Source organism: Lichenostomus cassidix, chromosome 3 (genome assembly GCF_008360975.1).
Source record: "Lichenostomus cassidix isolate B80296 chromosome 3, HeHo_3.0, whole genome shotgun sequence".
Classification (NCBI taxonomy): Eukaryota; Metazoa; Chordata; class Aves; order Passeriformes; family Meliphagidae; genus Lichenostomus; species Lichenostomus cassidix.
In genome coordinates, this window is record NC_139483.1 from 7,273,289 (window position 1) to 7,286,398 (window position 13,110).

The following is a 13,110-nucleotide window of genomic DNA, read 5'->3' on the forward strand; positions in this document are numbered from 1 at the left end:
AAGCTGTTAAACTATGAAAAAGAAGTCTGATTTATGTTCAGATACTAATAATGGTATTGGAAAGATATTCAAGGACAGAATTTGTTCAGATAATTACTCATTGCATGCTAACTCATGCTTATAATAAGAAAGAAAAACCAAGGAGATAGAGAAGATAATTTAGAAAACAGTAACATTCAGAACAGCAATAACTGATAAGAATTCTATAACATGTAACATCAAGAGGATTTAGAAAACATCCTACCGAAGGATAAAGCAGGAATTCTCACTCACTCACAAATACATTAAGAGGGAACAACAACAGGATACATATTCACCATCCCAAGCAAGCAATGGCCATCTCAGGAGCATGGTGACATTCCACATTTGGAGCATCAAAGCAGGATGATGAATCATCTTTGCTACAGGATGACCATAAATTAAAAAGCAGTTGCAGGAGTAAGGAAAATCTCCCACCTGACTGGAATACATGTATGTAGGGTATAAATTATGAATCTCAATTATGGCTTCAAACTCTGAATCAATGGCAGAGCCAGAAGTGTGTGAATTAGATGAAATACAGAATAAGGTATACAGAAATACAGAACTTTATCAAGTTGTGTGCAACAGAATCTCCTGTTTACAGAAAACAACTTAATTCAACCAAGAAGAAGAAAAATAATGGGGGGGGAAACCTATTGGAACATGGAACTTGGATAGATTTAAGGACTTCTGACAGATGTACATTTTCTTTGCTATTTCAAATATACTGTAGTGCTTAAGAAACAACGCTATTAATTAGAAGTGAGGGTGATATTAATTACAACTACAGCTAAAGAATATAAATCACAATGCTTGCTTAGTTGGGATATAAAACACCCCCCAATCATTTAAGCTGTAAATGAATGAACCCTTGTAAAGGCAAAAGTCCAGGTAGAAACAGCTCACCAGGGAAATCCCCTTTGCGGCTGCTTTGGCCAAACTCCTGAAGCTGTGCTTGCTGATTTATCTGCTCCTTCTGCAAATTTTCATACCAATGTGTGACTTCTGCTCGGAGATCAGCCACCTGATCACTGGGATACATTTCTATAGTCATCTGAAAAAAAGACAGGTGTTTTATTTTCCCAAGAGCACTATGGAATTACTAACATTTAACAGGGTAGGATGTACCTGGAAAAGGAATTTTAACTCACCTTGTCAGGAAGTCCAGCTGGCTGACAGACAATCCTTAGAGGTAGCGACTGTTTGTCACTCAGGGCTTTCAAGTGACTGCTGATGCCAGTGCCTTCAATCTGCCACTGTCTCAGGTGATATGCAAACCTTACGAAGCAGGTAAAAACATTGGAAAAGTGGTTTTGTCAAAGCTTATTTAGCACAAATGTTTGCTGAACAATGAAAGGAAAGACAAAAACTGCAAATGGTTGTTGGTTTGTTGTTTTTTTTTCAAAATAAGAGGAAGTTATTGACCTCCTTGCTATTTTTCAAATAACTTTGAAGTTTCTTTGGTGAGGATAGGGAAACATGAACCCCATCCACACATATTTACAGAAGAACAAGGGCCTACTCTAGTAACTGTTTAAATTTCACGTATTACCTTTTACATTTATTCCCTACTGGTTTTCCTTTACATGAAGAAACCGTTCCTTAAATAATAATAACTCTTAACACACTCATCATTATGATAAGAGGAACAGAAAGAAATTCTGCATTCAAATATATCAACAGAATTTTTTACCTTCTCCTAAAAGCCTCCAGGTGTGTTTTCAGCATTAAGAGCCCTCTTTCAATAATGGTCAGGCTTGAATGAGAGTCTTGCTCCAGGTTACTTGAAGCTATCATCAGACTCTCCATACACTTGCTAATAAATTCCTGTTCTTTTTCCAGACCAGTTTTACCTGTAATACCAGTTCAAGTAAATTATACAGGCAGAGCTTTGCAACAACACATTTTAATACCAAGAATAAAAAAGGATAGTGCTAGGTAATATCTGAAACACTTTAAAGGGGGAAAAAAAAGATGAAAATGAAAGTTGATACCGTTGATGTAGTAGGAGTTGATGTACTGGATGGCTGCTCGACTGACATCACCAGACTGTGCCCTTAAAGCAATGCCCCAGAACTGGTCCATGCCACACAACTGCTTGACAAAAGGGAAACACACACACAAAACATTGCCTCAATATTTTACTGAGAGTGAGGTTTTTCTGATATGTCATGTTTTATTTGCCTCTTGACTCAATCACTAAGAACATCACATTTTCTCTTGTGCTCAGGATCTCACTGCACACACCAAATACCACAAAATTCTAAGTTTCACAGAAACATTTTCAAAGTCACGAGAAGAACTGGCTGAAATTCAGAATAGTAAATTTTCATTTTTGACAAACACGAGTTTCATTTCAAATGAAAAGGATTCATTTCAAATGAATCCTTAAACCCACAACTACAACTGATATTCATTGCAAGAAAAAAAAAGCCTCAAATCAATTCAGAGAATATATTCTGAATACAATTTTATTTATGAGGTAATTTCTATGGATAAAAAAATTCTAAAGCCCATAACACATAAATTGAAACACATTTTACAACAGATTTCTAGTCAGAATAAAATATGACTAATAGAATGTAATCTGAATATTCTTCATTAATGTTACAAACACATTTGTTAAACAAAACAGTGGATACAGTTCAGTTATGATAAAAATATGATAAACTGCACAAAAATATGCAGGCAACAAGCAGCACTCTTTTGTGGTTTCCTATCTGTGCCCCTAGAGACAAAATCCACACCTGCCAGAGAGAAGAAATGCAAGAAACAACAATCCAGGCTTACCTCGGAGTTGGAGCCACCATCATAAGCACTTGTAGCCAGTCGAGCCAAATTACACAAATGCTGGAAGAGGTTTAGGCCAGTCATACTGATAGTTTCAGGTTTGAGTTGTGGCATCTGAACAAAATGAATGTGCTTCAGTATGCAAAATTTTCAGTGATAGAACAGAGAGCAATTACAGGGTGTTTATTCCATAACCACTGTTGGTACTAATCACTGTTATTATTAATCATATTCAAATGGCGTAGATCAATTAGAATTTGTTCCTGCAAAAGATCCCATCCTGCATTTTAGATACAACACAAAAAATCAACTGTAATTGGCTTAAAACAGTTCACTTTATCACTGATTTGAACTGCAACAATGCAGAGGGGAAAAATATTATTCTAACATCAGCTGCTTAACTTAGCAACAGCAAAAGAATTTGTTAGCATATGTGATGTCCATTCAAAAAAACTTATACATGTGCAAAACTAGACAAAAACTTGTGTAACCTTGGGAAATAACAAGACTACATTAATTATTGCACAACCCATCAATTTTGTAACGCCATCTGCTGAAAAGGATGGATGGGGCCCTTTGGAAAAAGTGTTGATATGGATTCAAACACTTTTACTGGAATTGTAAGATTGCAATGAACTCTCTACATACCTTTTCCAAAAAAAGATGCTTGTAAGTCTCCATACCCATGGCATGCTGGTCTTTACTCCGTACTTGATTTAAGAACCAGTGTAGTGCATCATCATAACATTCAGAATCTTCTACTAAGCAGTGCCACAGGATGTCCACTTGTTCTAAACTCAACCCTACAATTAGGGAAGTATTTTTAATTACTGCTTTATAACATCAAGTATTCCACAAAGCCCAAGAATACACACTGAAAAATCAGAATATTTATATCAGGTCACGACATATAAATGTATTGTATGACAACTTTGACTATCTATAATGAGACCACTCAAATAACTCCTCCCTTCAATTGTAAAAAGTGTCATTTCTTTCTTCATAAAGAAAATTAATTTCTGACAGTATTATAATATAGAGAATTATTCCTTTTGGGAATGCTGTACTCCAGTAAAAGATCTTTGGGAACATTATGGAGATAAACCAAAGCCCAGAAGTACATAATATATTATCTTCCTCCAGTAATTACTACAATCCTATTATTTGGAAAAAACCGAAGCACAGAGAACATGAAAATTTGTTCTCACAGAACTGCAACAGAATTTGAGCTTCAATGTTGGTCCTGTGCTTTTGCCAAAAAATCCTCTTTCTTTTGAAACTGTGTCAAGAGACTATTAGAAATTGTATGTTCAAAATAACATATTAAGCTGACATGAATTACTAAAAAGTATTTTTGCCTTAATCTGAGGTGCTTCTCTGGTAAGATAACCTCAAATACTCACTGAAATGATCTGGAGATCCCAGAGTTGAAAACACACATGTCAGGAATTGAAGACGAACCTGAACTTCTGCACTGTGGCTGTATCTAAATGTAAATGTGGACAAAAATGGAAGTTTATTCAATTGTTTATCATCATAATTTCTTTCCTACTCAAACACATGCCTCTCAAAAGCATAAATAACTGTTTCTTGTAAGTTTCTTTCTGAATTTCTAGTTCAGTGCATGGACTAGACCCCAGCTGGAGATGTTGCAGAACTGCCCCAAACAGTGGAATGATACAACAGTTGTCACTAAATAAAGACCTTTTTATGTTGAAATTTGAGATGGGGAACAAGGGTGGGGTTTTTTGTCTTACAGCCCAATTCAAGTGTATCATTGTCACCTTGCAGGATACACTTAAATCTTTTTCCCCCTAACTTGTAAAATGCTGACATTTCTATTCTACATTTCCAATTCCAGATGTCACATATTCTTTGCTAAAATATTTTCCTAACTTATATAAAAATATTAACTTTATTTCTATTTATACAGTAAAAGCTTGATGTTCAAAGGAGCAGAACAATTTATCATTTTGCCTGCATTTAAAGGATCCCACCTTTCTAAGTAATGCCTCACTAAAGCAACATCTAATATAAAGGGTGAAGTTAGATTTGAAGAAGTTAAATTGGACCCATAAATAGCAACATTTTTCAGATGTGGGTGCCCATATTGACTTTGACATCTGTCAAAACATGAACAGTCTGTTCCTCTGGGATTAGGGAGCTGGAAATTGTATTGCTTGTTTATATACACCTGATTTTAATCATACAGATTAGAAAATGCAGATGAATGTATTAAAACAAAAAAAATGCGAAGGCTAATGACAACTTTTAAAACTAAAACATTTGAATTGTTCTAGTATATTAAATCACTTCAAATTAATTTGAATATCTAAACCTTCATGTTTTATTTCTACACCAATGTTCAACATGATGTCAACCAAAAATGACACAAGAGTTGTGGGGTTTTTAAGAAAAAGGAGCTATTTAAAATGTTGTTTTTACAACTTTTTCTTTCAACTTAGGCTTTGTCTCCCTAAGCAGGAATTACCCTATAAAAAGTATTTACTTATAAGAACACATCAAGAGCAAAAGAAGAAAGCAGAAGTCTTTAAAACCATAGAATATAAAACACTCCAAGTCAGTTGTGTACTTACAGTGCATGTTTGTGTCGTCCCTCCCTGACTGCCTGGATGTAGTGCACCAAATTATCAAAGAAAAGTTTCATCATATTTAGCTCCTTTTCTGCCCACCTGTGGCAATTAAAGGACAGAAAGTATTATGGTTTGCTTAAAAAGATCAGAAAAGCCACAGAAAGCAGACAGCTGTTATAGGAAAATGGCACACACATAACCCCAAAGTAAACATTCAATTTTCCATCCACTGTGAATTCAGGACTATTTTCCAGTACTGTACTCTCTTCTTCCTTGCAATCCATAAGGTTTCCTAATGTTATTTTCAGGCACAGGACTGACAGAACACTCCCTTTCAAGACCATGAAAACTGCTATGTGGCTTGCTCTGCTAAGGAATGCTGTACTGTGTATCCTTCAAATTTCAAAGGCTTTTTATACCCCAAAGGGCCCCTAAATGTCCCCACTGTTGGGGACAGGGGCCTACTTACATTGTTATCCAATGTGTATCATAGCTGCTCCCAAACTGCTGAAATGTTCCAAACAGCTTGGGAAGTAGGCGAAGTGAAACTACTACTGATCTAAGGGAGAAAAAGAGAAATTATGACAACATGTGATTGTTACACAATTGAAGTATTTCATTTAAAAGTTCAGGTTATGTGGGCAAACAGAGCAATGGAAAGCTCTGTAAATCACAGAATGGTTTGGGTTGGAAGAGACTTTAAAGGTCTTTCCAAAACCCCTGCCATGGGCAGGGACACCTTCCACTATCCCAAGCTTGCTCAAAGTCCCATCCAACCTGGTCTTGAACACTTCCATGGATGGAGCATCCACAGCTTCTCTGGGCAACCTGTGCCAGTGCCTCACCACCTCCACAATCAATTTTTTCCTCATATCCAGTCTAAACCTACTCTCCACTGGAAGCTATTCCCCCTTAACCTGTCACTCCAGGCCCTTGTAAATGGACCTCTCCATACTTCCTGTAGGCTCCTGTCCTTCATGTGCTTGTGAAATCTCCCATCATGTCAACCAAGAAGTTTTCTGAACCTGAACTACATATACTTCAAATTCTTTACACATAACTCCTTGGACACATAAGTGAGATTAATCTCTGAGTATACTGGTAACTCATCTCACAAATACAGTTCTCAACAAAAAGGTACCACCATAACACAGCAGGTGATGTCCAGCAGTCATTTATATCATGAAAATAAATTTCATTTTTGCCAGTCTTCAAACTGTACAATCTCACAGCTTTGGCTGGTATTAAAACAAGTTATCTGAGCTCACATAATTACTTCCTCACAGAAATCAGACCCTGCAACAGACTTGGTGTGTAAAATCTAAAGACTTAGTTCAAAATGCTTATGCCAAGGCACCTGACCTTGCACTCGACTGACTGAGGTGCAGACCTGATTTCACCAAAGGTAGGAAGGCAGTAACCTCTGCCACAAGGGAGAACAGACAAATGCAACAAAATGAGAAATTCAGGGCCCCAAAACAAAAAACCTCCCAAAAAACCAAACCAAAACAAAAAAAGCGTCAGAAACATCCACAACACTTTGGCAACTCTTTTCATTTGTTTGCTTTTGTCTAGTTTAACTTGTCTTCCTGTAAAATGAAATGACTTAGTTACAGCCAACTTGAATTTCTAGTATGTTGCAAAAATACTCATAAAAAAAGATAATTTACTATTAAAGTTACCTGTTGTTTGCTAAATTTTCTAAGCAGCCTTCAATAAACCTCATTCGAATCTGCCTGTCAGTGAACCAGCACACCAAGGAACAGAGCAGCTTCTCTGCCTCATTTATTAACCCTTCAGAGAGATGAATCTACAGCAAACAGAAAGAAAGGTCAATGAATATTATGTATTTATTTTCTTCTAAAAAATAGTGTTTTCTGGTGTTCAACTTACTGCATCTTCATCCTGGACCAGATCCCACAGCAAGGTGTTTCCTTTCTTACAAACATTATCCAAATTGATGTCTGTCACTGCACTGCTGTTATATTGATGTTTATGAACTGCTGGTCCTGGCCAAGAAATAAAGACCATCAGTGAACAAACAGAAGGAACCATCTGAATTGAACATTATTCCCTAAGTGCACAAACAACAACACATTTTATTTGTTAACTTGGCTATTTCAAAGTGCAACAACACACTAATTGCAGCCTTTTTTCACATATGGGTTCTTGAAAGACCATACAAGAAGACAACAGTTAGGCCAATATTTACACTGCTCTTGGCTAATGGCAAATTGCAATTAAAAACAGCACTGAAGAACTACAGATGCAATTGCTTTTTAATTTCATTATACTGTGATTAAAGTATTTCTTAAGCCCTTCTGTAGTGCTGTGGTCCAAAGGGAGTTATCTGCATAACCACCATGGCTGGAACTCAGAAAAGAAGCACATTTCAATAAATTCCCCTCCTACTATATGATTCCCTCCATCCAACTAAAAACCAGCAAAAACAAACACCATTTTTATATGTGCTAGAGCATCAAAATGCAGGACTTTAGAAACCCATCATGTTTTCATAAACACTGATAGACATCTTCCTTCCTCTCTGTGCCCACAGCTGGCACCATTCATTTATCTACTATTTGATACTATTTACAAGTAGTAGCAAAGACAAGTAGAAAATTCAGACTGCACACAGAACTCTGTAATTATTTGCACATGCAAAACTAGGGGTGTCAAAAATAATCTGCTCTGAAGGCCTTATGCTCAAACAATAATTTGAATCTTCAGTTAGACAAGTAATATCTATGGAAAATACTGAAAGAAATATGCTGATTCATAGATTTATGAAGTCTGAACAGTTTACTCAACTCTGCAGTGTAGAAAAAAAATCCAAATTTTCAACGTCAGGCTGAAATTATTACCATAAAAACTTCTAACTCAACTGTTTTAGGGAAACACATAAACAGCACTGGGTTTGCTCTCTGCTGGACGAAAGCAAACTTGGTTCTTCCAGATCAGTGAAGAAAAACATGAAACCTTCATCAACCTTGCCCTCCATTATGTTTAAAAAGAGGGTAAAAGAGAAAATAAAGCTGCCAGAATAGCATATGGAAAGATGATATAATTCTTGAAAACTGTTTTGCTAGCATCTTAAATTGCACCCTGAAGTAAACTAGAAGATTTGGCAGCGTAAGATGAAATAGCATAAAATGCCCTTTACAGTAAGCTCCCAAAAGTATTAAGTTACATTTTAAGTCATTTTTCCAGAATTATCTTCTCCTAGAGCCCATTATGGTTAATTCATTTACAGGTGAATTTAAGATGTACAAATTTACAAAATCACAGTAATATGCACCCTCCAGAATAAAAACTGCAGACAGTTTCAGAGAGGAAAATAAAGAGAATCTTCCATTTCAGTACCACCTTTCTTTACACTTAAATAACCGATTAGAAAAAACACTTACTAGGTTCTTTTGTGCCTTTATTTCTTTTAACTTGCATTAAAAGCTCCAGTAGAAATGGTTAGGTGGGGTATTTAAAAAGATAAACACAGCTACAACACAACCAAATACAAATGAATGTTTCTGTATTCTCAAATGAACACAGATATAAAAATGAATCTCTTGGAGAAACATTAAGTTCTCAGCAGTCATCACAGCTTCTTTGGACAAACATAAATAAATGGTTAAAATAATTTCATTATTTTAATTACAGGAAACTAATTCAAAATTAAAAATGTTTTTTAGCTTTTTCTTTTATCACTCTTACCTTGACTCAGATGTTCATGATAGATAGAGGCCAGGTTAGGGAGGTGCTGCTGAAGGTGAGATGTTAGCTCAGCATGGGAATTAATCTGCACAAGCTCTTCTTCACACCCAGATTCTTCCCCATCAAAATCTGCCATATTTTTCTCTGATTTTGCACTGACTTGAGAACTACTGCAGCTGACATCATCTGCACTAAGCATATCATCGACCATATGCCTGTAAAAGAAGAATATCAGAATGGACAATATCAAAGAGGAAGTTGTTTATAGCAGACTACAAGTGAGCAGACATCTCCCTAAAGCTAAAGTCAGGATGAATCATCTGTTTGAACAGCAGACCTTGTTTGAATTGGAAAAACAATTACAGATAAATAAACTGAAGGCCTCACTACTGTGATGACCGAGTTGGCTTCTTAATGTTAACTAAATGCAGCATTTTCCAAAACATTTGTAACATTTGCTTAAATGCTGTCTGATCTATTCAATACCAAAACTTAACAGAAACCTTTAATCAAACGTTAACAAATCAGGTTTCTGTGTAACTGTCTGTCATAACCATCATCACTGTAAGACAAAATTACCCTGAGCTACAGCAAAATGTCCATACACCAATTTCTGCCCAAATGGAGGATTTTGCTACCACTTTTCTATCTGCTGTGGAAGGAGCCAGAAGAAATGCCAAGCTACCTACCCATCGTGGTGATGGTGGTGGTGGTGATGGTGGTGGTGGTGCTGCGGCCCAATGAACTGTCGACAGTTAAATAATTCATTCCCAATAGTTTCCCCAAGGAAGTCCCCCGTGTGAGTTATACAAGAATCTTGAGAGCCTTGTGAAATGTGAGCAGTGCTCATTTCCCCTGCCATGTCGTGCTCTGCATCCTCAGCATGAGAACAAGCGTCGAGCATGCGGATGCGATTATCCACGGGCGGCACCGAGTCCGTGTTAAACACATGGTCCTTCCCCGCCCCGTTGTTGGCACCACTCCTCTCTGATGTCCCCTGTGCATCTCCCAGACAAATGCCCGCTTGTGATTCCAGTTTTCTGCCTCGTAGATCTGTGCTCCTGCTGCTTTTCTGGGGATTGTGACTCCTGTCTTCTTCCTCTTCATCCTCCTCCTCTTTGAGAGCCTCGATGTCTGCGATGTCTTCGGACTGCAGCTCGCTGCCGGGGCTGCCGGCGGACTGGCTGGCATGACTGGAGTTGGCCTCATTGCTGGATCCATCACTGTGCCCACTGCTGCTCCCAGGACCACTGCTGCCATCCTCACCACTGTTGGCTGTCTCATCAGAGCTCCCTTGCATGGATTCCTGAAATTATTTTGGGTTTAAGATTGGTGGGGAAAAAAGAAAGCACCACTGGAAATACATAATTAATATCATCATCATCATCTTTCAAACACCATTCTTCCTTTCGGAAGAAATGTGTCAAACCTACAAGTTTCCTTTCATTCTTTCTCAATTTGTTGCTGATGACAAAATGCTCCGAGCAAGATTCGGATTTAATAATTGATTTTTTGCATTACCTTGTTGCTAACAGGGTATATGTGCAGACTTTGCACATGCACAGAGCCACAGTGTGACACAGAAACAATGTCCTGCAGTCCCTTACTAAGAGACAGACCTAATCAAAACACAATTTAAATGCAGGGGTGCATTTGTATGAGGTGGTTTGTAAATAATTACAGATTAAAAAAATCATTTTTATAGCTAGTAACAGGCAACTCAGTGCAACAACTCTGTAACAAAATGGTGCAAAACTGTGTAGCTGTGCAACTCAGTGTGACAAAATTTCAGACCCAGACTCTCACTCTTACCTCTGTGTCCGAAAGTCGCTGCTGGACGTGTTTTGTTCTGTTAATCAGCTGTTCCTCCATTTCAATGTCACTGCCTCCGCTCTGATGGGTGTCACTGTTGTCACTACTCTGAGGGCTTGCTGCTGGTGACCCTAATTCAAAACCACATTTCCCAGTTACTCTGTGGTAAGTAATTATTGGAATGTACCAGCATTGCATAAATCTGCCTCAAATGCTGAACCCAACAGCATTCTTCTAGCAAACAGGGATACAATCTGTGTATCTCAAACAATCTGTGTAGCTAAACACTAAAAATTTGTTTTAGAACACTGAACATTTTACTATGAAGTTTGTATCTTGATGTCTCTTCTTGCCATAGTTATACAAATATCCTAAATTCTACAAAAAATATAATTTCATTTGATTTTTCATAAAAACAGAACTTTAAATTTACTTTCATTCTTCTGTTGAAATCTGATAGTTGTAGAAAAGCACCATGGTATTAAACAAGTCAGAATGTGGTGTACAACTAAAACTATACTTACAAGGGGAGGGGGCTGCTCTCCTGAGCTCCTCTTCTTCTGAAGGAAAAAAGCAGGATGGAAAAGTAAGTGACTTTTAAAGACTTTTTTGTCAGCATACAATTGTCCATGATTCATAAAAACCAGCAATAGGAAGAGAAAGGGAAACTACAGTAAAATGGCTTGGCAGTACCTTTAGTAACGACTGCGGGGAAAGACACAGTCAAGTGAAAAACAAAAGAACCAAATCAGAAACAGATGTAATACCAAGAAGTATGTAAGCTGTTGTAAGAATTTATGTAGCTATTAAGCCACAGATGTGCAGTAGAACAGGAATAGTTAACTGGTAAGTTATGGATCATCTTCTGAATTAAAAAGAAAGGAAGAAAAATACAGACTACTTTAGCTATACAAACAGAACGGATCTGAAACACAAAGCTTTCCAAATCCACTCACAAAGATTTAATGCTTTCATCTACAGGCTCAAATTCTGCTGGAAAAATATGCCAGCATGACACTATTAAAAAAAAACTTAAAGGAAAAAGTTCTATACCTGCTTTTTGTCCAAACTCAACAAGGAGACTATGAAAATTCCAAATTTAACTCCCAGATCTACTGGAAAACCACACACCTTTTTTGTTTCCCATGGGCAGGCTGGTACTCAGTAAAGATGCAAAGGAGCTTTGTTTTGACAGCTGAGCCTTAGCTGCCAGTGCATTATTCCACAGGGCTTTTATCAGCATGGATGCCAAATACAAGGTCTGGAAAGAAAACCAGGGAAAAGTACCATTAAGCAGCAGGTTTTGGATATAAATATCCACTGTTCACCTTTCTCTACGCCAATACTACAGCTCGCTAAAATAAACTCACAAAAAATAAATAAATCAACTAAATCACGTTGTGTGAAACACTTTCAAACATCACACAGTTAAAATCTTCCATCAGTGGTTACACAGTCTTTGAAAATCTCTAAAGATTATACTTCAAAAGCCAGGAAAGGTGTAATTGAAGAAACATGACAACTTTACTCATGGAGTTCCCCTTTCTACATTAGTGAATATTCCTTTTACTGCATTCCTTCAGAAAAACAAATCCATAATGGTTGTTTAACACTAATTTAATTGCTTTTCTCACAGCAGTGTTTTTGCTGGCCTTGTCTTTACCTGTTCAGTGTGGGCACTGGGATGAAGAGTTGAGACAAGGTTAAGAAGGTGTCTAAGTGGGACAGGGTCCAAGTTTTTGATCAAAGAAGGAAACAGATCGTGTATGTAACGACTGCAATGCTTCAGCTACAAGGTACAAACAGAGAAGGTAACAGCAACAGCAAAATAAACAAATAAATATTGCAGCAAAGAAACATATTTGCACAAATTCTCAGAAAGGACTTTTTGAATAATTCCAAACTCCAGCATGTTTGCAATTCTAAGTTAATTATGACACTGGAAAGCCTGCAAATGTAAACATCAAATGTAACAGTAGCTTCCTTAGTTCTAATTCTGAGAGATTAGGTAAAAAGAAGAACTGGAAGTTTGTTTTGTATTTGAACTTAAATATAGCACCTAAAATGTTAGTTTATATGCTAAATCCTGAGAGAAGCAGCATTTGCAAGGATTACCTTATTAGCAGTGGTAAATACAAATAAAGACTACTCAGAGAACACACTGTGTGAACTGGGTGAGGAT

At 37.1% G+C, this 13,110-nt stretch overlaps 1 protein-coding gene across 11 annotated transcripts in view; it reads right to left on the bottom strand.

Moving 5' to 3' along the window:
* Positions 1-13,110, bottom strand: part of USP34 (ubiquitin specific peptidase 34) — a 111,140-nt gene that overhangs the window by 48,039 nt on the left and 49,991 nt on the right. For 6 of the 11 annotated variants that reach the window (XM_085054251.1, XM_085054253.1, XM_085054256.1 and 3 more), the window contains exons 11-27: positions 12,592-12,717; positions 12,060-12,189; positions 11,453-11,488; positions 10,929-11,059; positions 9,806-10,422; positions 9,117-9,331; positions 7,299-7,414; positions 7,088-7,215; positions 5,875-5,964; positions 5,409-5,504; positions 4,215-4,297; positions 3,460-3,614; positions 2,812-2,925; positions 2,016-2,118; positions 1,715-1,874; positions 1,173-1,299; positions 928-1,075 (exon numbers count right to left, since the gene is read on the bottom strand). In XM_085054251.1, the coding sequence (XP_084910377.1) occupies positions 928-1,075; positions 1,173-1,299; positions 1,715-1,874; positions 2,016-2,118; positions 2,812-2,925; positions 3,460-3,614; positions 4,215-4,297; positions 5,409-5,504; positions 5,875-5,964; positions 7,088-7,215; positions 7,299-7,414; positions 9,117-9,331; positions 9,806-10,422; positions 10,929-11,059; positions 11,453-11,488; positions 12,060-12,189; positions 12,592-12,717 (2,575 nt within the window). The remainder of the gene's footprint in view (positions 1-927; positions 1,076-1,172; positions 1,300-1,714; positions 1,875-2,015; positions 2,119-2,811; positions 2,926-3,459; positions 3,615-4,214; positions 4,298-5,408; positions 5,505-5,874; positions 5,965-7,087; positions 7,216-7,298; positions 7,415-9,116; positions 9,332-9,805; positions 10,423-10,928; positions 11,060-11,452; positions 11,489-12,059; positions 12,190-12,591; positions 12,718-13,110) is intronic. The other 5 variants (XM_085054257.1, XM_085054254.1, XM_085054249.1 and 2 more) reach the window with 3 other exon arrangements.